At 42.4% G+C, this 27,830-nt stretch overlaps 1 protein-coding gene and 1 long non-coding RNA gene across 10 annotated transcripts in view; one reads left to right on the top strand and one right to left on the bottom strand.

The window, feature by feature from the left end:
- Positions 1 to 749: 749 nt before the first annotated feature.
- On the bottom strand, positions 750 to 10,126 carry LOC140603764 (uncharacterized). Of its 2 annotated transcripts, XR_012006753.1 has the most exons (3): positions 9,970 to 10,126; positions 3,883 to 4,100; positions 750 to 1,832 (listed from the first exon to the last, which is right to left on the bottom strand). It is a non-coding gene; the product is annotated as an uncharacterized lncRNA (long non-coding RNA). The 2 variants fall into 2 exon arrangements; XR_012006754.1 differs by lacking the exons at positions 750 to 1,832; positions 3,883 to 4,100 and adding an exon at positions 7,701 to 9,061.
- ENPP2 (ectonucleotide pyrophosphatase/phosphodiesterase 2) overlaps positions 8,105 to 27,830 on the top strand; it is a 111,499-nt gene continuing 91,773 nt past the window's right edge. For 4 of the 8 annotated variants that reach the window (XM_072774327.1, XM_072774324.1, XM_072774326.1 and 1 more), the window contains exons 1-2: positions 10,242 to 10,279; positions 10,361 to 10,574. In XM_072774327.1, the coding sequence (XP_072630428.1) occupies positions 10,257 to 10,279; positions 10,361 to 10,574 (237 nt within the window). In that variant the 5' untranslated portion in view covers positions 10,242 to 10,256. Of the gene's footprint in view, positions 8,126 to 9,381; positions 9,542 to 9,697; positions 9,721 to 10,177; positions 10,280 to 10,360; positions 10,575 to 27,830 lie in introns of those variants that run through there. The other 4 variants (XM_072774325.1, XM_072774331.1, XM_072774330.1 and 1 more) reach the window with 4 other exon arrangements.

The raw sequence follows: 27,830 nt of genomic DNA, 5'->3' as shown, positions 1-27,830 counted from the left end.
GCACATACCTTTTGATCCAGTAATTCTGCTTTTAGTGTTTTTTTTCCCCCTACAGGAATATTGTCACCTATTTCCAAAGATATGAGGATGGATTGCAGCCTTGTTTGTAATAATGAACAATTGGGACCAGTTTAAATATCTACCAGCTAGGAATTAGTTAAATAAAATAAAATATATGCAACAATCTAAAGTGTGGCATACCATACTGCTATTTAAAAAAATGAGGTGAGGGGTGTCTGGGTGGCTCAGTTGGTTGAACATTGATTTTGGCTTGGGTCGTGATCTCAAGGTCAACCCTGTCTTCGGGTTCCATGCTCAGCACAGAGTCTGTTTAAGATTCTCTCCCCCTTCCTCTTCCCCTCCCCCTCCCCTGCTTGTGCTCACTCTCTGAATAAATAAATAAATCTTTAAAAAATAACGATATGAAATTGCATATGCTGAATCCTAAAATTCTTCACAATACATTGCAAAACAGGAAAGAAGCACATACAATGCAGTGTATTAAGTATTCACTCACAGGCAAATTTATGAGAGTATTTATACTGAAAGAGAAGGTATTTATATGTTTTTGTATGGAAGGAGAGAGAATACAGATTTAATGCTAAGGAGTAAATGCAGTAGTGTGGGATAAAACAGATTCATTTTTTATTATATCCTTTTGTGCTGTTTGAACACTTTTAAATGTATGTTTGGTTTTCATAGTGAGAATAGAAAAATGCTAAAAACAAAATATAATAAGAGGCAAAAGAGAAGTTTTCATATCTCTTTAATGTGCCCACATTATTTATTGGCTTAAGTCCAGAAGCTCCATTCACCATGTAAACACTTACCAAACAAACCCAGTTGACCTTGCCCTTCTCATCTCCCAGCCTCTTTCCTTTGCCTCTCCTCTAGCCATACCTAACCAGTTATTGTTTCTTGAGTGCATCATGACCTCAATGTCTTTATTCATTTGCGGCTTGTGTATTAAATATCTCTGATTTTATCCTAGGAAATGTTACTTTTCCATTAAAGCCCAGTTCAAATGATGCCTAATCTCTGAGGTCTGACCTGACTGTTCAGACCCAAAATGAGCTTGCTTGTCCTACTTGCTCTCATAGCACTTTCATCTATGGGAGGCCAGATCTGCTGTCATCTCACCAGCGTTGTGAGTCCCAGGAGGACTAGATGAAATTGAGTCTTCTACAGAGCACCTGGATGAGGTCTCCAGTTGCTGTGTAAATTGGAACCATTCCTTTGAGGCTTCCATGAGTGGAGTCTGTGTTCAAGGACAGTTTGGGCTTCACATATGCTTGGGCAGGTCATCATAGAGAAGGAAGGGGCAAGAAGGCTCCAAATACATGTTTGCTAATATCACACACCTGTAAGTGTTTTACATAAATTACCTCATTTGGTCTTCATCCTTCAAAGTAGGTATTATTAGCCTTGTTTTGTAAATGAGGAAATCTGAGGCTCAAAGAGGTTAAGTAAATCACCTAAAGTAAATGGTGGAGTTTTGTTTCAAATTTGTGACTTACTGGCTCCAAAGTCTGTGCCTGTTCCATTCGGAAATCTGTTTCTGGAGAGGAAGGGGGATTCAGGATGAAGCAACAGTGTCCTCATTGAGAGGCTATATCTCAAAGTCTCCCTTCTTTGGTAATATGGAGGTGAACATGGACTGGGCTGAGGGCCGGGTTGTGGAGGGTAACCAAAGGAACAGGGCTGCAGAAGATGAGAAAAGTTCAGAATGGCATTAATTTCTAATTTTTTCTCTGTGAAAGTCCCAGATTTGTGGATGTTCTCCTGACCCAGGTCCTGTCCTTCCAAAAGGCCAGCTGGAGTGATTCTGTTTTCTGGAATAACACAGGGAGGACGATGATTAATACTTGGCCAACTTCAGAGTAGGAAATGTGAAACACGTGCCTGTTTGGGGTTCCTTCACATGTTTCTAATCAACCAACCAGATTTCACTTGAATCTTTTATGGCTTCTCTGAAATTTGTAGTGAAATTGCAAGCCAAGTGTAGCCCTGGACCTATTTGTGGTTGCTATAATATCCCCTTTCCTGACTCCTTCCACCACTTAGTGAAAATTATTATTGCAGTAAAATCTCTTAGTCATACTTTCCAGGGGGTTGAAATTTCTTAGCTTGTCATATGGATAAATGTTATATTATGTTAATATAGAGCAGTACAGTTAGATGGGTCTGTGCTTAGAATTTGACAAAACACACAGTTGAAGTTAGAAATTGAGAATTCTGTAAGTAGGATGTATTGCACCTTCAATTCAAGAAACAGTTTGAGTACGTACTCTGGATAAGGCATGTGGGAAAGTGGGTATACAGAGATGGTTTCTACCTTCATTTCATATGAAAGTCCATAACTTAAACTGATCACATCATAAAGTGAATTCATTATTTTCACAGCCCCGAGTTCAGGTGATGGTACCAGCAGCAACCAAGTCGCTGAAGCTCAAAACACTGGATTCATCCTTGATTCTTATCCCTCACTTACAACCACAATTAATCAAATCCAAGAGATTTTTTTCTCTTAAATATTTCTTAATTTTGTATTGTCTCCATTGCCATGATCCCTTCTCTGGTTCTGGACTTCATCTTTTGCCTCGACTGTTCTAGTCGCTTTGTTTCTCTGCTCCCTGCCCCCAGGCCTTCATCTTCCGTATCCCTGCTCAAGCAGTTACTCAAAACATAAATATGATATGTCACTCTCTTGCTTAAAACATTTACTTTATGAGCTATCACCCACAGGATGAATGCCAATATTTTCAAGGCCTTCCAAGGCTTTCCACTATGTTACCTTGGGTGCCAAGTTAGGGGATGATGGGCAGACCCATTAAGTGAAAACATCATATAAAGACTATCTTTTCATTTGGAAACATCCAAAGGTCTGTGAAATGGGGAAGCTGTGGTTTTGGATGAACTGAAATGAGTTCCCAATTCCTAGACATCCACCCTTTTAAGTGAATTCTGTGAAGGCAGAAAAAATATATAGGTTTAAGATAAATACAGAACAGTAAGTATTAAAGTTTTGGACTCTTCTAGTCAAAATGTGATGTTCATTGGGAACATGAGTTCAAGGTTTTTTTGTTTTTTTAAAAACATATTTATGCATCCATCCATTTATTCATTCACTTCTTTGATCAACAGATAACTATTGATTACCTAGACAAGGTGATTATAGAATACTATGATACAGTCTCTGCTCTCAAGGAAAGGCAGATAAATAGGCAATTATAAGACCGTAGAATGAGTGCTCTGTAATGAAAAAACACATGATGTTTTGATAACACATAATAGGAGCACCTAACAAAGTCCAAGGAGAGTCAAGGAAAGTGATGTTTAAGTGGAAACCAGAAAGAAAATGTGACTTATCTAGATTAAAAGAAGAATGAATAGAAGTTCAAGTGGAGGAAAACATAGGCAAAGGGCCCAAAGGAAGAGAGAGGGGAATTTTGAGATGCTAGTATTGTGGGATTATAGAGCTGAAGTTAGAAGTAGATGTGGTGATGATTATTAGAAAGGTTCTTTAAAAAAACTCTATTGAGTTTATATCAGTTTATAACTTATATAAAACACCTGTGCATATCTAATGTATGTGTTTCAGTGAGTTTGGGTATATGCACACACCAGTGAAAGTAATAAACCTATCCATCACCTCCAAAAGGATTCTCGATAATAAAAGTTCAACAAAGGGGTAGGAAGAGAAATAGAACAAGATTCTGTTTGTCTCCCAAGCTGGCCCCAAATCAGTGCCCCCTACATATTTTAATAGTATAATAACTTTGCCAGAGCCTGACAGGGACATTTATGTTTGTGACAACTTGTTCTGTATTTCCTCCCACTGGAAACATTTTCACGAGGCAATTAAAGAATCTCATTCATTACCTCAAAAAGCAACTTGGGCTTTCACGGTTGTGCAATCACATCAAGTTAAATTTTTACAGGCCCTTGGTTGGCCTGGCGTGGGTGAGATGTGAGCCAGCAGGGCGGGGGTGTGAGAAGTACAGAGACTCAGGCAGTAGTGGCATTAGCTCTATTGCAGATTTTGGTTGGTCTATGTTGACATCCTCAGTCACCAACCAGGGGTGCTTGGAGGGATAGTCCTTGAGTTAAAAAAAAACCATTACATGAACAAAATTATCATTTATATTTCTCTAGTTTTCTAAACACATTAAAAATCTGTTATTGCAACCAAAGTGGTGGGGAACTATCATAAAAGAGCAAGGTATCAGGCAATTTGAATTCTATCCCCAATGGTTTTCCTACTTAGGCACCAGGACACTTGATAAGACATGACCTTTTCCAGGCCTCATTTCCTGGTCTTAAAATTCCTTTCAGAGTTAAAATCCCATGCTTCTATTAGTGTTTGCATTTTGAAGTATCAGTACCCAGTAGGCTCTCAATATATATCTTTAAAATTAGAGGAATGTCCAGTGTGTGCTTGGCCCAGGGCTGTGAATGGGACACACAAAGATAAATAAAAAAATATCCTTGTGTTTTCGTTGTTCATGGTCATCTACACAGGTGATAACCAGACACTATCTGACCCCTATCCCACAGGAATCACAGGGGACTGTGAGATCACAGAGGGGAGGAAGGAAAGAAAGAGAGACAGTTGTGTAGAATCTGAACAGAGGCTGGCCAGATGTGCAGGAAAGACCATTCAGAGCAGTGAAAGTCAGATAAGGGTCTACCAAGACACTTGATGCTTCACACAAAAGGACAACTGCCCTCGAGCTGGAAGGATAAGTGTGAGACCAGTTGGTAGGAAAATGGTACAGGTTGTCGCTACTTGCTACTGATGATTGTGTCTGATCACGAGATTGGCTACCAAGGGTCAGCCATCAAGTGCTGATTTGAGATGTCCTGAAGAGACACCATAGGAGGGCCTGGCAGAAGGTGCCACAAGCAGGTCTGTATGTAAAAACGGTAGAAGGAAAAGAAATAAGTGGCTGCAGAGTTTGGTCCCTCAGGCCCATGGAGCCTATGACCCCCCACTTGCTAGTGAAACTAACATTTGGTGGGAAGAATGAGATTATTTCTGTTAGCTTCTTATGCCAGGAATGGACCCCCCTTATGCCTATGACCCCCCCCCCTTGCTAGTGAAACAAACATTTGGTGGGAAGAACAAGGTTATTTCTGTTAGCTTCTTATGCCAGGAATGGACCTAACCCACTATCTCCCCCACTTTCCACTAATAATTCCTCTTCATCTGAAGCTAAACTTTGGCCATTGTCCCCTACTCTCATCAAGCACCACACAGATGACCATCTGGCAGTGGGTATGTGCGTGGTGTATGACATTTTCCTAAAATAGTAGCTTGCATTATTTTTTAAAGCACCAGAACCCTCTCTCCACATGCAATTTTGCTTAGAAGAACAATATATAAACAGCTATGGCCAAACCTCAAGAGCTACAATAGCATGAATATTTACCAGGCAGTGATAATGTCTCAAGTGCAGTGACTTGATATACACTTAATATGCATCCCCTCATTCATTCTTAGGACAATACTATGATGTGGTGCTTTTAAGACAAGAATTGGGGTTTTTTTTTTATTCTCTTTTTAGAGATAAGGAGATAGAGAATGAAGAGTTACAGCTAATGCATGGCAAAGCTAGAGTCTGACCTAGGCCATTGAGGAGACAAGGAGACAAGGCGTCTCCCCAGCTTCCCAACCTCCTACAAGAAGAGTCCTAACACAACCACAGGCAGCAGTATGCCTTCTCTCATAGGATACATGCAAGGAGAGAAGAGGCCCAGAGCTCTGCGAGGACCTTGGGATGACCTGGGAGAGGAGGTGGTATTAAGCCTAAGCTCAAACCTTACCAGAAAGACCAGCAGCAGGTAGCCAAGACGGTGTATGGGTGTCCTAGGTAGAAATAGCAGTATGTGAAAGAAACAGCAGCATGTGAAAGCTTGGAGAAATGACAGCACAGGTGAGTGTGTGGTGGTTTGTATGCCTAGATAATAGACCATTGTGTGGAAAGACCCAAGAGAAGAGGATTGTAAGACAAGGGAGCTATGTGTGACTCCATTCCTTGAATCATTCATTCATCCATTCATTTCTTTATTGAGTATCTCCTATGTGTAAGACAGAGGTTAGGTCAGTGGTCTTAAGGTGGGCTTTTAGAATTGCCTGGAAAGCTTACAAAAATTGAGAGGTCACAGCCCAAGACTGACTGGTCTTAGGGTGCTTTGGGCATCAGAATTTTTCAAAGCTGAATTCTATTTGCAGTCAGCATCAGAAACCAGTAGGCTGTATAATGGAGATGAAAAAAAAAAAGATTACAGCAAAGTTGGTCATGGCGCTTAGGAGTTTACAGTCAACAAATGATTTCTGAGGGCCTAATAGGTACACCTTGGTGACTGGGAATACAGCAGTGAATAAGAGTCCCAGATCTCATAAAGGTTCAGACTAGTGGGACAAACAGAAAAAAGGCAAACAGAGGAGACCCTCATTACAGTGTGAAATAAACGAAAAGAAGTAAATAAAGATTAACAGCAATGAGGGAGAGGCTGGTTCCTTAGATTGGTCAAGGATGATTTCTTTGAGGTGACCTTAAGCTGGGTTCTAAAGGAAAAAAAATGACCTTACAAGATTCATGAGAAGTATGTTCCAGGCAGTGGATGTGTGTGTTTGTGTGTGTGTGTTCATTGTGGTTGTTGTTATAAGGAACAGGCACGTATTCAAACCACATTAGGAAAAAAAAGAGTTCATTGTATGGAAGAGACTTGAATGTGTTTATAGGTTATGGTGTTTTATTTATCCATTTATGCCCAGTATTCAAAGGTGCTGACTGCATGTAATCGTTGTTTTATAAATGTTTACTGAATGCATGAACTAATGAAATCAGTAGAGAAGAAACTGAAAGATAGGGTGATGGTTGATCAAAGAATGTTCCAGAGGAAATGGGAAGAGGGGGATTCCAAAGTACACAGAAGGAGGGGCACCTCTGAGGTGGGAGGGAAGGAGCTGGGGCAGGAAATACATTTTCTAGTTCAGAGACAGGAAGTATTGGGGGAGACAGCACTTTTGGGGGGCAGGGGGAGGTTGTTTGCTCAGAGGGAGCCAGGTGGGAGTGAGTTCAGAGTTCTGAGGAGGTGGGAAGAGTGACTCTGTTACTGGAGAGGTGGGATGATCAGGGACATTTGGAAAGATCCCAAGTGTGGGTGTGGGCGCCCAGCCGAGGCTGCAGACCACACCTCAATGGCGGTACCAGTGGACATGGCTGTGTGGTGACGTGTGGTGCTAGCGGACAACTACATCTCAGGGGTTTGCAGATAGATGGGTACGACAGTGGTTCCGGACAAGGAAATGAACACACTTAGGGTTCAGAGGGAGAGAAAGATTGAAACTGATATCAGAGTCTAGACTGGGCCATTAAGGAAGTCATGTCGAAGAGCTGAAAGATAACCAGGGGAGGGTACAAAGGACAAACCTTCATGAGTCAAAGGCCCAAAATGTGGTGGCCAGAAGGGAATGAGGGAACAGGAAGGGACAGAGCTCCTTGTTTTCCCCTTATTTTCTCCATGGTAGGCTCTGTGCACATCAAAGTACTACAAAATATAGCAAGAGCTACATTTATCGAGTGCTACTGTATATTGGAAGAAAAGTGGAGAGTTTTACCTACATAATTTCACTTCATCCTTATAGCAGAAAGCATAACCCCCATTTTACTGATGAGAACACTGAGGCACAGTGAGGTTAAATAGATTGCTCCTGTTTTCGTAGCCAGGAAGAAGAAACAGCAGGTGTCCGATGAGGCTAATGCCTATAACTTCCAAGTTAGGTTGATACATATTTTTTTTCTTGTAGAACAATATATGACTCCTGCATCCTTTCCAGATAAGCTGATAACGCAGGCTGGCTGTATTAACCCATTCATTTGGCACTGCAGGATGAGGTCCAGACTCCGCAGAGTGATACAGGAGGCTGGGCAGAGTCCAAACCCACACCCTCCTCTCAAGACTCGGCCTCCCACACCCGGTGCGTCTGCCTGCAGGTATTATTTTCAGTTGCCTGAAGCACTGGGACAGCTTTTGTAGGTGGTGGTGTCTGGCTCAAGTGAGGACCTTCCCCCTCTTCTCCTCCTGGCTGACTTCTTACCGTCCTTCCAAAATGAGTGTGAGTATCACCCCCCTTCCCCCTTTCCTAAGCTGAGAAAAAAATGCAGACAATACCACCTGACACACCAGGTGGCTCCAGGGCCTCTCTGTAGACCATCATAGCTCTTCTCCGCACACAATAAAATTGTGGGATACTGATTCCTTGTCCAGGGCTTTCCTCCAAATCCCACACCCTCATCCCCTTTCATCATCTGGAAGGACCCGGAAAAGGGGGGGGGGGACAAGCTCTGATCATCACTAGTGATGGACTCTTGTAGCACCCTAAGGACACCCTGGAGTTTGCACCCATACCTCGAAGTGGCCAGGCTGCTTCCCGTAGCCTCCTTTTAGCAGCCGCTCTAAAGGAAAAATATAGTCAATGTTTAAAAAGTACTCAATAAATTTGAGACTTCTGTGGGTATCACAAACCAAAACAGCTATTCTATTAGAACAATACCTAACACTTTCGTAATTGAAAAATTAAAATAGCTGTAGCCACTGCTACTTCATACTGTATGTTGTAATTACGCGTGGCAGTGTGTTTCTGTGTTGTAATCGACTTCGAGTTGTGGGCCACCCAGCAGGGAGGTGCGTGCTTTGTGCAAGTGGACAGGATGCCAATTTGGAGGACCTGGGTTTCATTTTCTGGTTGGGTGATGGGGCCAATACCCTCTTTCCCTGGAGCTTCTCTTTCTTTCGGGGTAAAAATGGCAGGAACAGGGGAGCCTCCCCTGCATTGTCTGAGAGGCCAGATGACAGCACGGTTGTGAAAAGCGCCCTGTGCGCGGTCGCCTGCCCTCCAGGAGGGGGGAACATGGTGGTGATATTCCCGGGAAAGTCAGAGCAACTTCCACCGTAGACGCTGCCCAGCAGCAGCAGCAGCAGCAGCAGCAGCAGCAGCGCAGCGGGAAAACTCGCGCAGCAAAACCCTTTTGGAAGAAGCAGGGGAGGACTCCTAGGGCAGGGAGGGAGGCGGAGGGAAGGAAGGAAGGAAGGAAGGAAGGAAGGAAGGAAGGAAGGAAGGAAGGAAGGAAAAGGAAGGAGAATCGCAAATCAAACCTCGTGGAGACTCTCCTTGAAAGGTTACGGGATGAAAAATTAACTTGGCACGGCTGGGGGTGGGAGTGCGGACGGCTGCCCCGGGTGCCCCCCGTCTTCAGCCCGCGGACACTTTTCCTTCCCCAAAGCCATTTTAGTCAAAGGTCATGTGTGAGTCTTGTCAAAGGCCAGCTTCCAATGGAATCATTGTCCCCCGGGACAGCGGCCCCCTGACTACATCTGCATTGGAGAAATCCCAAAAGCAAACGGCCCAGTGCAAACAAGAGCAGCCCGGGGCGGCCGTCCCGGGGCAGAGCTCACAGGTCCGCCGGCCCCGCCGCAGAGGCCGCGCCCGCAGCGCCCAGACGCCCGCAGCATGACCCGCCGCGCCGATCGGGTACGGTAGGCGCCTCTCCCTCCCCCGCCTCCGTCCTGGGGCTCCCGAGCCCGATCCGGATCTGCCGGAAAGAGGTCCCCGTTGGGCTGCGTTCCCGTGCACTCGGCTGGAGCGATTTCCAGGCGCGCAGGCTGCAGAGCTTAGCTCGTTGCGAGGTCTCCTTGCCAGGGAATGTTTGGGTTTGTGAATACTGCGTCTCTCCTTTCTGCAAAACGAGCCGGGGGAACGCGCGGGGAGGGAGCGCGGACGGATCTCGGTTCACCCAAGGCTCGAACCCGTGCCAAGTGGGAGCCCTACCCGCCGCCGCACCCACCCACCCCCACCCACCCCCACCCCTGCTCCGCCCCGCGCTGGGCACAGCCAGGCCCAGGGGGCTGCGACTGGTCTCCTCCAGGGCCGCGCCGCAGGCTCCGCGGGGTGCTTATTACCTGCTGCCCAAGGGCTTTGCAGGAAGGATGGGGATTTTCGAAGCCCTCGGTGTCAGTCACGTTCTCTGGGATCCTACTGCCGTGCCGCAGAGGGCCGGGGCCCCTCCCGGGCTCCACTAGGGAAAGATTTGATTGGCGTGCACGCAGCCGGGGCAGCCAGTCCTTGGGCCCTTTGTACTGCACTATTTGAACAAGTCTTTCAAACGGATCTGGCTAATTTTGGATGAGGGTTCGAGGGAGCCTGGGGTCTCAGCGGAGCAGGGGGTGCTTTGGATCCGGACTTGGAAATGTCCCAGGGCAAGCAGAGCAGGTGGGGAGGATCGGAAGGGGCAGGCGGTGGGTCAAAGGGTTTCCATTGCCGCGCTGCCACGCTCTGGTTTCATTTTAACAGGTTAAGCCCAGAGCCATTTCTCACTGATAAAGGGAATGAAAACAAAAGCCTTTCTAGCGCTCAGCGGGACGGAGAGAGAAGCCGGTGGTGGTATCCGTGTGTGTGTGTTTATCGCACCCTCGGCTCCACAGAGGAGAGACGAGGCGCTCCGCACTTGAGTTCATTAGATGTTAATTGCGCTTCTGCTCTTCCCCCACCAAACTTCTGGAAAGAGGTGGGTGTCGCCGGCGGTCTGCACTCCCTCGCTACCCAGGTACCGCGTCCCACCCCTTCAGCTGGCAGCTACCCTGCGCTTCCGAAAGCCAAAGCTTGGTCAGGGCCCCCAAACACCTCTCTGAACCGTAGAGCGAGTTCAGCTTTCTCCTGGCTTCTCTGCCTCAGTTCCAGCACGTTGGTGGTCCCCTCTCCCACCCGCTCTCTATCTCATGACTCTCTCCTGGACTCCCTCTGGCATCCTTGGTGCCCATTTCATGCCTCTAAAGGTCTTCCCTTTTCAGCAGCAGTGTGGGCACATCCCTCCGTTCCTTGATCCTCTTTCCTTTTCGTCCCATTTCCAAGGAAATGTCATCCACTCCCATGGCTGCCACCATCACATGCAACTCTATGACTTATCCTGGTCTTTCTCCTAAATACCAACCTTTTGTAAGGGACATCTCCACTTTGATGTCCCGGGGAGCACCTTAAAACCATCATGTTCAAAACAAAATTTGTCTTCTCCCTCCTTCTCCTAGGCCCGGTCCTCCTCTTCCATTCGCTGCTACTCAAATGGCATGCCCACCATCCAAGCCAGACACAGCAGACTCATCCTAAGTGGCTTCCTCTCTTTCATTCACACCTGGTGGGTCACCAGGTCTCTACCTGCACCGAGTCTCTCTTTTACCCACTTCATACAATTCACACACATCCCTGCCTCTCCATCTGACTTGCCACTGTTTTAGTCAAAACCTGTAACACCCCAAATTCCATTGTAGTCAAAATTTCCCACTGGTAGGCCAGGACTACCCATCCCACACCCTCTATCTGGTCACCGTACCATGTCCAATGATCTCTCTAAAATGCAAATATCATCATACAGATCTTTTTGGAAAAGTCTTCAGTACAGTCCTATTTTTCCCTGTTGAGTTGGTGTGCACAGGTCCTCCACGACTTGCCTTTTACCCTCCCCTGCAATCTCATCTCTTATCCTGCACTTCCTCTCCACATTTTATGCACATTGTTTGCAAATTTAGGCATATTAAACTATTTACGAAACATGACTTTCCTCCTTGTCCTTCTCTTGGGTCTGTGTCTATATTTTTCCTCAGAGACTCAGCCGAGAGCTACTTTCTCTTGGAAACTACCCAGACCATCTGCTCCCCATCTTCCGGAATGGGTTAGGTGGCCCTCCCATATTCTTCCAGAGCTTACTTTATTCCTTCTGTTAGAGCATTTACCATTCCTTCTTGCACACATCTATTTTTTTTCGTCTGTCTCCTCCTGGCCCGTAAAGTGCTCTAGGGCAGGGATCAGCCCTTTTTCTTAGCATCCTGAGAGCCTATAACCTGGCCCCAACTGGGATGCTCAGTGAATGAGTGTGAATTCTTGTGAAGTTCTTGTCAGTGACTATTATGTTCAGGCATTGAATAGGGTGATAGAGATACAATCTATAAATACAGGATGGTAAAGGGTGAAGAGCGAAGTTCACCCATGATTATCAGGAAAAGGCATAGTCTTCACCTTTTTAACAAAGGAAGGGTTTAGACTTTCTGAGTATTTGAGATAATCCCCCACGTCTCCAGTTCTACTAGCTCTCTCTCCAATCCACGTCTCAACTAATGAGTTTCTCTGATTGCTACCTGCATGTATCCTAACCTTGTTCCAGACCAGTTTTGCTTTGGCTTTGTGAAGGTGAAGGAATCCTTTCAGCAGGAACCTGCCATGGAAAGAAGGTCCTGAAGGCCAAGATAGATGGGCTTCTAGGAGAGCCTTTTGATAGGCTGCTACCAAAGATACAAGCTGGTATCTTCCGAAACCAGAGGAAGTCTGCAAGGCCTCAGAAGGGCCCAATGGATGAGATCTTTAAGGGTGACTTGAGGGTGGTAGGGGCTTGGGGAGACTAGAGAGGAGAAAATGCAGCTTTGGTTTTCCAAAGAGAGAAATATGTGCATCCAAAATTCTAGACAGAGGTTGAGTGATGATTAAATTCTATAGAGAGCTATTGAAACTCAAGTTGTTCTTGTTTGGGGCCATGGTTCTTTTGAGATTTGGATGAACATTACTCTTCTCAGCAAAAATGGACAATATACAGCACAGGACACTTTCTGTAAGCTTTTAGGAGGTTCATACAAGTCCAGTCTTAGATTCCTTTCAGTTGACATGAACTCAGGTTAAGAATCTCTAGTCAAAGGTAAAAAAAAAAAAAAAAAAAAAAAAAAAAAAAAAAAAAAGTCTCTAGTCAAAGGATTAATTCATTCCACAGATATTTGGGAGGGTAGGTGGTGATTAGTAGGAGCCAGCATACATCTAATTAAGCATATTTTCTCTTTTGAGAGAATCCCAGTGTAATGTGTGGTATTGAATGTGAAGTCACAGGACGTGGGCTCACATTCCTGCTCCGGCACTTGCTAGTTGTGTGACTTTCTTTCTGAGTCATAGTTGTATTAGGTATTGAAAAGGGATAATAGGTGTCAGGAATTTTAACTAAAGTAAAGCACCTGGAATATGGTATACCTAATTATGATCAACCAATTCAAAACCTTGATTTCAGGAAGGGCCCAGATCTTACAATCTTCTTCTGGATTAGAAGGATGCATGTGAGCTAAATTAATACCTGGTTGAATGCATTTGTTAAAGGCTATTGGACTAATGGGTGGATGTCTTTAGTGGTATGCTGTGGGCTCTGTCCTTATCCCTCTTTTATTCAATATCAGTGATATCTACGAAGGCATAACACATTGATCGCATTTGCTTAGAAAAAAGCATAAGGGTTAAGAGTCCAAAAGCTATCAATCAGTCGTAGTCTATTTTGGCTTTCTATGTTGTGGGGAAGTATGCAGAAATAGATATAAAATGTGTTGTGCATGGATCATAACAGTCAATTGCAAATCATTGGGTGTATCTGTGCAAGAGAGAGAAGAGCAAGAAAGGGGTGGAAGAGTAAGAGGTAGAGAGAGGAAGAGGAAGAGAGAGCGGGGAAGAGAGGAGGGTTAGAGGGGCAGGGGGCAGGAAGTGACAGAGAGAGAAAGTTTAAGATAAAAGCCATGGCTTCATATAGTGGAGGTTTAGGAGTTTAAACTGACAATAAAATCAATAGTGAGAAGTTTTCTCTAAAATGTTAGGTTTTACATCTTACACTGTTGGTGGGAATGCAAGCTGGTGCAGTTGCTCTGGAAAACTGTGGAAGTTCCTCAAGAAGTTAAAAATAGAGCTACACTATGACCCAGCAATTGGGCTACTGGGTATTTACCTCAAAAGATACAAATGTAGTGAAACGACAGGACACCTGTACTCCAATATTCATAGCAGCAATGTCCACAATAGCCAAACTGTGGAAGGAGCCACGATGTCCTTTGACAGATGAATGGATAAAGAAGATGTGGTATATATATATATATATATATATATATATATATATATATACACACACAATGGAATATTACTCAGCCATCAGAAAGGATGAAATACCTAGCATTTACATGGACGTCTATGGAATAGGAGGGTGTTATCTGAATGAAGTAAGTCAATCAGAGAAAGACAATTAGCATATGGTTTCACTCATATGTGGAATATAAGAAATACTGAAAAGGACATAAGGGAAGGAGGGGAAACTGAGTGGTAAAAAATTAGAGAGGAAGACAAACCATGAGAGACTCAACTCTGGGAAACAAACAAAAGGTTGCAGAAGGGGAGGTTGGTGGGGGATGGGGTAACTGGGTGATGGGCACTAAGGAAGGCACATGATGTGATGAACACTGGGTGTTATACTATATGTTAGCAAATTGAATTTAAATGAAATTTAAAGAATGTTAGGTTTTATTTAAAAAGGTATAGAATAGAGAAAATGAAAGGTGACAGTCATTCTCCTCTGTGTTGTGCAGACTATATCAGAATAATTGTATTTAGTTCTGGTTGATACATATGAATCCATGAATACATTAGCATATGTTATATACCAATCATTGTACCAGATGCTGAAGATAATGGGGCTAAAAGAGACAGACTTGCTTTCATGGAGTTCACAGTATACCAAAGGTACTAGAAGAATAAGCAGATAATTTAAATTCAATGTTAAACTTGCTTTAATAGGGGAAATTTAGGTCTCTGTGGAACCACCTTACAAGGCATATTTAATCCAGATTTAGCAGGACCAGGGTAGCCTTTTTAGAGGAAATCAAGTTTAAAGTGAGACCCAAAGGCTGGGCAAAGATTCTCAAGGTCAAAGTGGTAAAGTGAAGTGAGTTCCAACCATAGGTTGGACCTTCAGTAGGCAGAGAGCAAGAGGTCCCTTCAAGGGACTGAAATAGGTGTTGCAGGGGGATAAGGGAATGAGAGAGATGAGATTGAGTGGTGATAGGGGCTAGACCTTCATGTAGTGGAGCTGTAATTGATCCTTAGGAGAACAGGGAATCATTAAGGCTATGAGGAGGGCAGGGTCCCCATCAGTTTTGTGTTTTGGAAAGATCATTCTAGCTGCAGAATGGACAATGGATTGGAGGGATGGTTAATGAGAGGGAGGTGTTGTGGCAATGTAAGCAAGTGAGGATGGTGGCCCCTACCCCCATGGTAAGGGGAAGAGGACAAGAGTGGAACAATTCAAAAGCTAACTAGGAGATATAAAGCAAATAGTGAACTGCAGGAATGTGTTGGGAAGGGTGGCTGCAGGACATCTGCCTACCAAGCGGAAGATCGAGAGGACTATGATGTCTATCTTTACATCCTTCACTCTCATGTAGAAGTGAGATTGGCATTGCACTCATTTCTCTGAGATGGCAGAGCTGGGCCAAATGGGTGGGAGAAACAGGGAGATAAATTTCAGCTCAGTACAAGGAGGAATTTTCTAACAGAACTCTTTCAAGGCAATGAGCATTTTGTCATAGAGATATTTGAACAAAAACACTTGGTAACTATTCTTGGAAAAGTTGGAGAGGCAGGAAGAGAAGTGGCCAGGCTGGATGGGCACTCACATTTCCTTCCAACTCCAAGATTCCAGGATTCTGTGTGTAAGGTTCTAATCTCAGCTTGGCATTTAAGGGCCAGGGTGATCTGGGCCTTTGTAGAGCGGCCATAGGTCCCGGTTTCCCTGACCAGTCCTAATGTAAGCCTGCTGTCTCCCGGTACCTATTGAGAATTCCCACATTCACTGTCAAAGGGTCTTAATTTGAACAATAAAATTTCTGACGATTCGTCCCCCTGACTTAATATTCCTGCCTGGTCTGCTGGCATCCTATTAGAAATCCTAAGAACTACGCATACTGAACTATATTTGTTACTTTCAGGGAAGAGTCAGCATTTTGCTGCTTGTTTGTTTACTTTTGCCTTTTCTTATATCAGAAACATCCCTCCTCTGTCCAGCCTATTTACCTCATTGAGAATATACTTTTTGAGAATATACTTTTTCATCAAGGCCTGACCTAAATCAAATGTTGAGTCCTTCATTAAGGCCTCCTTTAACATCTTAGGCTGCATGATAGTGTTGAATACATAATTATTTTTATATTTATTTGGTCTCCTTCTATTATCCCCTAGGAGTCCAATACTCCTAGTCCAAGTCCAATAAGATCTTGAAACAGACAGTAACCCTATGGTATGAATAGTGCTATGTCTAAGGTAAATGCCTTTCAGAAGGATATAAGTGAGGCATGCATTTTATTGGAAAAAGTTATATAAAGAAAGTACCAAGGAGGAACAAAAAATTGTCTACAATATCAGGATCTAGAGATAAGTATATTAACACATGGGTAAATACCCACCTATACCTTTATGCGCATGTAGCATTAAAATCAGAATCGTGCAAATCTTTCTGTAACCTATTTTTCACTTAACATACCAAGAGTATTACTTCATGACATTATATATTTTTCAAAAACATAATCTTCAATGGGTGCATTGTGTCCCATTTTGCTGCCTCATGATTTGTTTAACTCCTCTTGGTGGATATCAGACTGTTTCTACTTTATTGATGGTACAAATAATGTTATGATTATCCCCTAAGACATATGTCCATGTACCCATACATCTGTTCTTTATGGGATATTTTAAATTTCTAAAATGACAGGACAGTTTATGACTAAAATAAGGATACTGAGTTGCTATGAAAGTAAGAATTAAAGAAAGGCCTAATTTTACTTTACTTTTTTTTCTTTTTAAAAAAGATTTTAGAGAGAAAGAGAAAAAGAGAGAGAGTGAGTGAGCACATGCGGGGCAGGGAAGAGGGAGAGAGAGAATATCCAGCAGACTCTCCACTGAGCATGGAGCCTGACATAGGCCTTGATCTCAGAACTCTGAGATCATGACCTGACCCAAAATCAAGTCAAACTTAAGCCAATGGAGCCTCCTAGGCACCCCCAATTTTACTTTTAAAAATTTCATTCCAATTCCATGTTATATAGATGTACAATATATAACATTTTTTATATGTGTGTATATACTTACTAGCTTTTTTTAATTTAATGAAGGCATCTGATTTGGAAATGTGTCAATAACCAGCAAGCTTGATGCAGAAGTGAGAAATAGCCAATAGATATGTTTCTTAAAGAATTGAGTCTGAAGTCTAAAAACTTCAGCACTTCTGTCAGTGTAACAAATTTTTATTCCCAAGCTAAATAAAAGGAAAAATGATGAGATGTATGTTACAGGATAAAGATAATTCTCTAAAATGAAAGAGACTGCCTAATGTTTCACTATCTAGAGAAGATATATGAGTGGCCGTGGCTTTAGATCTTTATTCTGAAGCAAATAATTTATCAACTTAGACACTCAGCAAGCAGGTAGGTCTCCATTGTAGAGTGAAATATTTTCATTTGAGAAGCAGACCTTGGTTAGGAAACACCGTGAATCAGTTTGGTGATTTTTTAACAAGGTAGATGAAAGATGTTGTTATGGGTTAAATTATCTCTCTCCCTTGACCCCTAGTTGAAGCCCTAACTCCGAGTACCACAGAGTGTGACTTTATTTGGAAGTCAGGACAGAATTAATAGACTATATATATATATATATGATATATATATGAGATAAACTATATATCTTTCTATCAACTAGATAAACTATATCTCTATCTATCTATCAACTATATAGAATTATTATAGGAATTGGCTCACATGATTATGGAGGCCAAGAAGTCCCAAGATTTGTTGTCTGCAAGCTGGAGAATTTAGAAAACTGGTAATGTATTTTAGTTTTAGTCCAAAGCATGGGAGGCTGATGGTGTAAATCCCAGTCTAAGTTCAGAGGTGTGAGAACCAGGAGCATAGATATGTGAGGGCAGAAGAAGATGGATGTCCCAGCTCAAGCAAAAAGAGCAAATTTGCCCTTCCTCCACTTTTTTGTTCCATTCAGGAGCTCAGTGGATTGGATGATGCATTGGTGAGGGTGATCTTTACTCAACTGACTCAAATGCTCAGATGCTAATCTCTTCCGGAAACACCCTCATAGACATACCCAGAAATGCTTTACCAACTATTGGGGCATCCCTTAGTCCAATAAAATTGGCACATAAAACTAACCATCACAGGGTCTTCACAGAGGTAATAAGTAAAGTGAGGTTATCAGGGTGAGTCCTAATCCAATAGGACTGGTGTAGTTATAAAGAGGAGAAATTTGACCCAGAGATACATATAGAGGGAAGAGAATGGGAAGAAACATGGGGAAAATATGGCTATCTACAAAGCCGAGAAGAGAGTCCTAGAAAGATCCTTCCCTCACAGCTCTCAGAGGGAACCAACCCTGCCGACACCTTGATTTTGGGCTTCCAGCCTCCAGCACTGTGAGTCAATAAATTTCTGTTACTTAAGCCATTCAGTATGTGATACTTTGTTATGGCTTACTACAGACTTAAATTAATACAGATTTCATGAACACTTAATTCCCCTGGCATGGTTTCAGCTGGTAACACTCAATACATTATTTTGCTCTTTGGTCACCAGAGATCCTGCTGTTATTTATAGGAATGATAGATGATAGTGTATTGCTGGTCCCAGTTAGCAAAGCATTTCCATATCCATCATCTCCTTTGATCCTGACCAAAGAGAAAAGATGATAATTCTTATAACTGCTTTAGGGATAGGAATTGGAAGTTCAGAGAGATTCAAGACTGCACAGGTTGGAAGTGGTAGAAACTCAAAAATAGACCTTTTGATACTAAATGCTGTACTATTAATTAAAACACAGTGCTTTTCACCTTCATGGACATGTCAAATATCATCTTTTGTCTTTAAATTTTGAAAAGACATGGGTTGTGACATGCTGAGCCACATTTCTTTTTTTTTTTTTTTTTTGTCTTCTAAATCCCCTGAAAAGATTTTATAATCCTACTTGTTGGAAGATATCTGATGCCTGGAGGCACCTACTCCTCCCACGTCTTCATTATCAAATATTTATCAGGAATTTAGACGCCTATGTTTATGTGTGCAGAATATTTCTTCTCCACTCAGAAGCTTTGTTTACTGACAAACCAGGCTTTCTTAGTACACAGTTTGATTGCTGACAAATCCAATGGCAAAACTTTGGACGTGTTGGATATAATTGGGTTTTTCCATCATTAATACTGCTCAGATATTAATTCAACAGAGTGATGTGAGGGGTGCCTCACAGTTTCCAGAAGCTGCTTGACTTTAATCAGCAGGAACAAATGCAAGATTATTGCACTTTTTTCCTTGGGTGACCTAAGCTTGTTCTTGGCATCTGTGAGTGCAGAGCACTGGTTGTCTCATAGTGTTTCAGTGGCTTCTACCCAGGGGACTTATTAGTTTTGAACCTTGGGGATAATTCCATAAGAATGTAATTCTTTTCCTCCCTGAAGGAACAAAATGTTGCTTGTGTTGGGTTATTCTTGTTATGTGACAAAAAAAAGTGGCTTTGAAATTGTGGGATCATAGAGGTCCATAGGTAAGGTTGTCAGATTTAGGAAAAAACAGACAAGCAAAACAAAACAAACAGCAGTAACAACAGAAAACCCCAGGATTCCCCAGATTTCATTTTCAAATAGTCAATGAATACTTTTTTAGTTTAAATATGTCATAAATATTGAAAATACTAAAAAACTATTGTCTCTGAGAGCCCAACCTATAAAGTAATATTAGGGGTAGAGTGTTGGTAATTTTCAATATTTCAAAAAAGTCTGTGAAAGTTATACATTTAACCAAGTGAGGCTTCAGAGATTTCCTGACAATGTTAAATTTACTTGATTTTGGTTGGGATTTTTTTTGACCCAACTTGAAAGCACTGGTCATCTCATGCTGAAACCATAATTATACTATCTTTTTTGATGACATGTATTCTAAGGATCATGCACAGCACATACATCCTCTCGTGTAATCTTCAAAACCAAAAGTTGGCAAACTATAGCCTGTAGGCCAAATCTGGTTGCTGCCTATTTTGTAAATAAAATTTTATCGGAACACAGTTAACCTCCTTTGTTTCTGTAAAGTCTGTGAATGCTTTCACACTGTAATAGCAAGTTGAGTAGTTTTGATAGGAATCATTGCATTGGCCTGCAAGACCTAAAATATTTATGATCTGGACTTTTACAGGAAAAGTTTGCCTGAACCTGCCCAAAACTACCCTTTGAAGGAATGACTGTTATACTCATTTTTAGAATGAAAAAAAAAAAAAAAAAGTTAAGATCTGAAGAGGTTAAATGACCTGGCAAGGTCTTACAGCTCTTAGGAGGCCAGGGCCATATGCACAAATGACTGGGGTGTCTCACAGTTCTTAGAATTTGACCCAAAGTCTGTTGAATTCCAAAACCTCTACTCTTTCTACAGCTGATCTGAAGGCTGATTGTAGATTACATTTGTTGTAAATGGGCATAACAATGGGGAAACTGATTTGTGATTTCTTATTAAATGCTTTTCGTCTCAAAGACAAGGCAGACGGGATGGGTTGTGGTTAAGCGCTCAGGCTCTGTTTAAATCCCATCTCTACTGCTTCATTTTTCTGTACCTCCATTTCTGCCATTCATAAATTACAGATGATAATAGTATCTATATGCATGATTGTTACTCAGGTTAAATGAGATGATGTCTAAGAAGAAATTAGAAGAGTACATGACATGCAGTCCACATGACATTTGCTACTTTTATTTCCAATAACTATTATTTCTTTTCTTTTTTTTTAAAGTTTTTATTTTTATTTATTCATGAGAGAGAGAGAGAGAGAGAGAGAGGCAGAGACATAGGCAGAGGGAGAAGCAGGCTCCATGCAGGGAGCCCAACATGGGACTCGATCCCAGGTCTCCAGGATCACACCCCGGGCTGAAGGCAGCGCCAAACCGCTGGGCCACTGGGGCTGCCCCAATAACTATTATTTCAAAGTAGGGGTTAAAAAAGAATTTGGAAAAGTTGGGAACATCTGCCATGGTTGGTAGACAGATCACCTCAACCAGGAAGCCTACAGAGCGCAGTGACCCCTGGTTGTTGGATAACAGCTAGGAAAGATGCTCTTCCAGCTTCTCTGTGACAGATGTCTTTGGCCTGAGCATGTCTTTTAGTCCTTGGCTGGCCACTTTTGCCTTGGGAAGGCGTGTTGTGAGATGTTACAGGATGTTCATCCAGTGCTCGCTGGATCCTAAACCCCTTATTACTATTACCCCTGATTATTTATAGTCTTAACATCCACTCCCAGTGGCTCCAAATGGACTAAAAATGCAGTCAGGCTGCCAGAGAATGACCTTCCTAAATAACACAAGACAAGCAATTTTCCCAAGAAACACCTCAATCTATAATTTGATCCTTCGGCAAAAACAAGAAATTAAAAACAATAACAACAACAACCCAGTTTTTACCAGTATTCTCACCCTCCAAAGCAAATTTTGTCTATGGAGTCACTAGGAATAAAATCTGCATGTAGAACGTATTTAGCATATTAGAATAGCCTTGATCTTTGGGGAGATTAGGGGATAAAGTTATTCCCTGAGAGTGATGGGAGGCTTTTCCAGGCTTGAATAGTCTGGAAAAATTTTCCACATTGTTTACAAACCCTTGAATGGCTAGTCAACATAAAGTAACTAATGACATGGCGGAGGCTCCTGGAGGCTTCTTTACTCAAGTGAAGTGGTTTCAGTATGGGGACATGAGCAACAGGGTTTTGGGTGTGTGGGGACAGGGACAAGAAATTGGCATTATTTTTATAAGGTTGAGGCTTAGCACTCCTCGAGGATCTAGAGAATTCTTCAGAACTCTCGCCTTGGAGGCCAGGCCAGGAAGGGACAGAAGAGAAGGCCCCAGCCAACCCTGCCACCATTGCATTGAGAGTGAAGCTGCGGGACACTTCCCTGCTCCCTTTTTCTCTTCTGTCTGAATCCCCTACACTCTGGTTACAATTTCCTTCCTCTTTCTTCACCTTCCTCTTCCTCTGTTAATTTGTTCAACCAATGTTAATCAAATGGCTCTGTGTGCCAGGTACCTTGCCAGGATCTGGAGAAAAAAAGGGAAGGGGCATAGACTCGCTAATTTTGTGGAGCTTGCAGTCCAGTGGGAGAGGCACACATGCCAGGAGTTAGGCTAAGTATGACAAGACAAAAAGATGAGGGGGGAAAGGGAATGACAAGCTGACCAGGGAGCAGGCAGCCTGGTCGAGGCTCTTGGAGCTGAGAACTGAAGAAGGCTCACAAGAGTGGTCAAGTCCAGTGAGTTAGTTTCCACCCTCATCCAGCTGGGAAGTGACAAAGTGAAGTTTGAACCTAGGTTTGCCTGACTGTTAAGAACTGTCTACTTTTCCCTAAATCTTAACCAAAAAGGAATTATACCTACTTTCAAAATGTCTCCATTTAGCTGTGATGTACTCTCACGAAGCAACTTGAACAATACGAAGGGAAATCATTCATTCATTCGCCCAGTCTAATCTCGGACTATGGGTTAGCCACAATGTGCGTGCAAGTGCAAAGTGCAGCTGTGAACACCAAGTGTTGAGGAAAGCATTGTTAGGCTGGAGTTGACGTGATGCAGCAAGTCCGCAGGCCCTTCAAATCCATTACAATGCCCCCTTTACTCCATAGGGTCGGCCCTCATTAAAATGCAGGCCATGTGCCTCCTGCTGCTGTATTCCTTTCATTCCTAAACAAACACCAGTGTAATAAAGAGGCAAACAGAGCCATGTGAGACCCAAGTTTGCCTGGGAATGCAGGTATTTCCAAGAGGTTAGGCTGACGGTAGCAGGTTGCCACTGCACCTGTGAGCTCTGAATGTCACTTGGCACCCTGGGGTTCAAGGGTAATGTTGCCCACAGTACTCATTATACACCGGGACCCACTGCCAAGCAAGGTCGAAAAGGTCTGAATAGTGGAGTGGGCAACCATCCATCTGTCTCTCTGGGGAATGCGGCTGGTCCAGATGCAGAAAGTTCAACACTTTCTGTGCCAGATGCTGGAGAATTTTCAAGAGATGGTGAAGATGCAGTCCCTGTCCTCAAGAAACTTTGAGTTCAGTGAGAACTTTGGGCAAAACAGACACACCAGAGGAGGCAAGGTGTGGTGGAAAGATCAGGGACTTTGAGCCTTTCAGACTGGGTGTAAATCCTTTCCCCACTACTTACTGTGTAGCTGTGAGCTATTTATCTCATCTTTCTGAGTCTTGGTTCTTCACTCACAAAATAGGATTCTTTACTTCACGGGATTTTGTAAGGTAATTATATATTACCTTCATAGATGATAATTATTATAATTGTTGTTATATCTATTATTGTCATTATCAGAATGTAGCAGATTCTTGTTTTGACATTGGATGACTTTTGGCAAATTATTCAAACTCTTCATCTATAAAATAGGATAATCCTAATGGCTTTGTGTGGTTCAAGGGCGGAGGTCTCTCATTGTTCCCAGCACCCTGTTTTATTCTTTATTCATAGCTTTCATCACTAATTGACATATTCGTATATTTTATGTCTTTTCCATCCAACAAAATGTAAGCTCCCTGAGCCGACATTTGGGTTATTTTGTTAATTGCTGGTGTCTTTTCCGCCTAAAACAGTATTTGCTGTGTAAATGGATGAACAAGTGAATGAGTGCTAAACCCTATGTTAAATGTTTGGCTTGTGGTTGACTCCCGGTAGGGGTTACTGTGCTCATTGCCATTATTATGATGAGAATATGTTGTGTGCAGAGAGAGGAACCAATACAGAAAGTTTGCTCCCAGCTCCGTCAGGCGGCGATCTTTGTCCTTAGTACTGGCATCACATCAACTGTGTTGTCGTTGAGTAAAACAACTGGGTCATTGTCAATAGTAAGGTCACATGAGAGTAACTGCAAAAATAAGAGTTAGAGAATTTTTGTCAATTCTCAGGAAGAAGAGGAAACAACAGCAGAAAGGGAGAGAAGACTGGGAAAAGGAGAAAATGGCATCTTTTGCAAAGGGCTCTGTTACCTGAGGCCATCAGCTACAGGCTAGGACTGAGCTCACCCAGCTCCAAACCTTGAAGGCATGCAAAACCAGCTGCTTCAGAGGATGCAGTAAGAATGCATTGGTATAACGGCTTTAACCTGCAGTTGGTGCCAAAATGAGAAACTGTCCTTTATAGAGTCTGTTCTGTATCTGAACTTAAAAAAAAAAAAAAAAAAAGATTTATTTATTTATTTGAGAGAGAGAGAGAGAGAGAGAGCAGGGGGAGGGGAATCGGGAGAGGGAGAGAGAGAATTTTAAGCAGACTCCACTCTGAGCATGGAGCCCAACATGGGGCTTGATCCCATGACCCTGAGATCATGACCTGAGCTGAAATCAAGAGTTTGACGCTTATCCCACTGAGCCACTCAGGCACCCCTGTATCCAAACTCTTAAAGGCACTAAGAGAAAACCCTCTTCAACTGCCCTCTACATGTGAGATTGGATGACTTTCTTTAAAAAGTAATAAACTAAATGTATCATAGCATAGTGGACTATAATAGAAGTATTTACTTAGAAGCTAGATTCTGGTTATGCAGATCTGAATTTGAATGAATTTTCATAAACTTGGGCAAATTACTTAAAATTTACTAAATTACTTCTGTGAGCCCCTGTCAAAAAGAGAAACTAATATGTACTTTGCAAGACTTTGAGGGAATTTCTGTGCAATGTCTGGCATATTCTATAGCTGTTATTATTAACAATGAATACTGCAAGGACCTTTTTACTTAATCTCCACAACAACTCTGTGTTGGTATCACTCCCATTTTACATATTTGGAAGCAAAAGTCTAGAGAGCTTTCCTAACTCAGGCCACACAGCTAGGGAGCATCTGAGCTATGACTCTAACCAAGTCCGACAGCCCAGGATTTTAGCAATTAACAAGTTGTATAACATCGCTCATTAGAGCCACAGAAGTTTAGTGAGACAATGTAAGGTCCAGGACTTCTGCATTCTCTTGCATAATACTCTAGTGGCAAGCTGAGGTCACTGTATTTCAACTTTGCAGTCTCTCTCTGTTTACAAAGGATTATAAGAGACCTATAAGGCTAGGAGAGGCAGTATAAGGTCAGCTCGTCTTAGAGCTGTCTTTTAGATCTACCCGGAGTAGATTGCTTCATCTCTTGCTTAAGTCCATCAAATTATTTTGTGAAAGGTGTTTCTCCTTGTCTTAGCCTAGCCCCTCATGTTATCTTTAATTGGCATAAATTAAATTGTGCATGCCAATTATATAACTATCTATAACTATATATATATACATTTCCTTCAGGGGATGAAATAGTAAGAATAAAGTGTGTATAAGGATCTTTACCTTTCCTTTTGATTTATTCAGAAAAAATAAAAGTGAATTCTGATTATTTAATTTAATTTGAGTACTTCTTTGCTGGTCATTACAGAGAGAGAACTCAGCTAACTAGGAGAGGTTGTTTTTTAATTTTTTTTTAGATCTACTTATTTACTTGAGGGGAAGGGGCAGAGGGAGAAGGAGAGAGAGAATCCCCAGCAGGCTCCCCACTGAGCATAAAGCCCAATATAAGACTCGATCCCACAACCCCGAGATCATGACCTGAGCCAAAATCAAGAGTCAGATGCTTAACCAACTGAGTCACCCAGGCACCCCACCCTAAGAGGGTTTTAAGAAAAGAGAAAATAATAGAAGTCTAGAGTTGGAAAGGACACAAATGTGTGACCAATCTTCCTCTGAATTTCAATACTTTATACCATAATTCTTGACCAGTGTCACCCACTCAGCCTGTTGTTGAATAGTAACCATGAGTTCATTTTTTGTAAGAGAACTCTGGCAGCACCGATTGCTAGAAAGTTCCTCCTATGAGATGAAACATGCTTCTCTGTAACTTCTAGTTTTGCCTGAGGAAGTACACAAAATAAAACTCATATGTCCTGTATTGCCCTTAGAATATTTGAGAAAGACAACCACACCCATTTTCTTCTGTTGAATATGCAAGGCACTCAGACTACACAGGCTCTTCAACCATTGGCCATCAGGGAGGTCATTAAATATCCATTCTCTAAACACCAGAAGGATGAGCCTTTTGAAACAAATCACATCGTGTCACTGCCTGATTAAAATCCCCTCCACTAGCTCCTCATAACACCCAAAATGAAACACAAAGGCTCCACTGTGACCCATGAGGTCCTGCATGAACCAGCACCCAATCGCCTCTTTGAGATCATCTGGGATTCTTCCTCCCATTCCACTGCAGCCACATACTGGCCTTCCTGAACATACTGGGCGGCTCCTACCTCACTTAGGGCCTCCCCACTTGCTGTTCCTTGGCTCTTCCCTCACTTTATCTAGATTTTTGTTCAGATGTCATCTCTGCAGAGAGGCCTTCATTACCACCTGATTGAAAATAGCTGCTCCCTTTATTCTCTGTTCTCTTGCCTTATGCTACATTTCTTCACCCCCCTCATCATCCTGGTTATGCCTTTCTCAATGCTGTCTAGTTCTGTAGTGACCTACTAAAATGAGACATCCAAAATGAACACAATCCAGATGGGAGTCCAGGCCTGCCAGGCTCAGCTGAACTTTTCTTTCTTGGATTGGGCAGTAATTGTCTACTAAAGCAACCCAAGATATAATGAGGTCATTTAGAGCTGTGGTCAAGCATGGACTTCTATAGAACTCGCAGGTAACAAAAACTCCTAGCTCTCTTTGACAAAAATTGTTACCAGAGAAACAGCTAAAGGGACAGGAAGATGGAACTTGTCTCCATTATGCTGTTCAAATATCATGTGCAGAAAGACAATCTCAGAAGCATAAGTGGCACAATTTATAAATTTTATCTATAATGCATCTGACAAAAAAATCTGCGAGGTAAGAGGGCTCCCTGGTGGTGGAGTGGAACAGAGACTGAGTGAGCTGATTCTCAGCATTGCACATGCTGAAAATACCCATACCCCATACCCATTGCACATCTCTATGTCAGAACTCACCAGAATGTGCCTAACAAACTGTTGGCTTCCACATCTCCCAGTTAAAACATACTTTTTATCACAATAACCCTGACGTCCCTGGCACAGAGTGTGCTTTCAATAACCATTAGCTTATGTTGTAGTGACTTTTCATAAAATCTGCCTTGAATCAGTATTATATGAATTTGTAAAACTCTGGTTTCTCAAATTTTAGGGCAATTGTCTGACAATGAGCAGCCTTCTCTCCGAGCTCCTAGGAACCTTGCAGTGACATGACTGTGATGCCCCACCATTCTGGTCAGTCACTTCCTCATTACCAACTGATTCTTTTTTGGGGTGAGAACTAGGTCAGCCTAGAATAGAAATTAATCTGTGGCTTCTGATATGTTCTGAATTAGGAGACATTATCAAGTATTAAGACTTATCAAACATTTATCAGATTCTCTACTTTTAATAGACTCATGTTTCTGCCAGCAAATAGTTAACATTCCTATTCCTTTTAGATCTTGCCAGTTTTATAATCCGCATTATGAAATCATGGAGAAAAGAGGACTTCCTCACTTAATAGGTACTTGAACCTATTGAATCAGGCAGGTTGCCTGATATGTTTGAGCTTGTTTTCTCATATATTGACAAGGATAATACTGTGAAAGTTCTAAAGAAGATTAAATAAGGCAACATAGTGTATATAAATGTCTCTAGTATGTTGTCTGGCAAAGAGCAGGGACTATGAAATTATTAGCTACCACTTACGGAATGTCTGCTTCATGCCATGTGTGGTACCATTCATACATACTTGCTTTTCCCTTTCTCTCCACCCTGTCTGAGCTGTTATATCTCTCCTAGTCCAAGGTACATTAGCTCTACGACCTTGCCTATGAGCAGCCTTTCAGTTTTACTGATCACAAAGTAGGAAGAGTGAGTGAGTATTGGTTCTTTCTCATAGGGCTTTTTTCTTTTTCCTT

The sequence above is a fragment of the Canis lupus genome, chromosome 14 (genome assembly GCF_048164855.1).
Source record: "Canis lupus baileyi chromosome 14, mCanLup2.hap1, whole genome shotgun sequence".
Classification (NCBI taxonomy): Eukaryota; Metazoa; Chordata; class Mammalia; order Carnivora; family Canidae; genus Canis; species Canis lupus.
The sequence above is the reverse complement of the archived record's forward strand: the minus strand, read 5'-3'. Positions and strand labels throughout refer to the sequence as shown.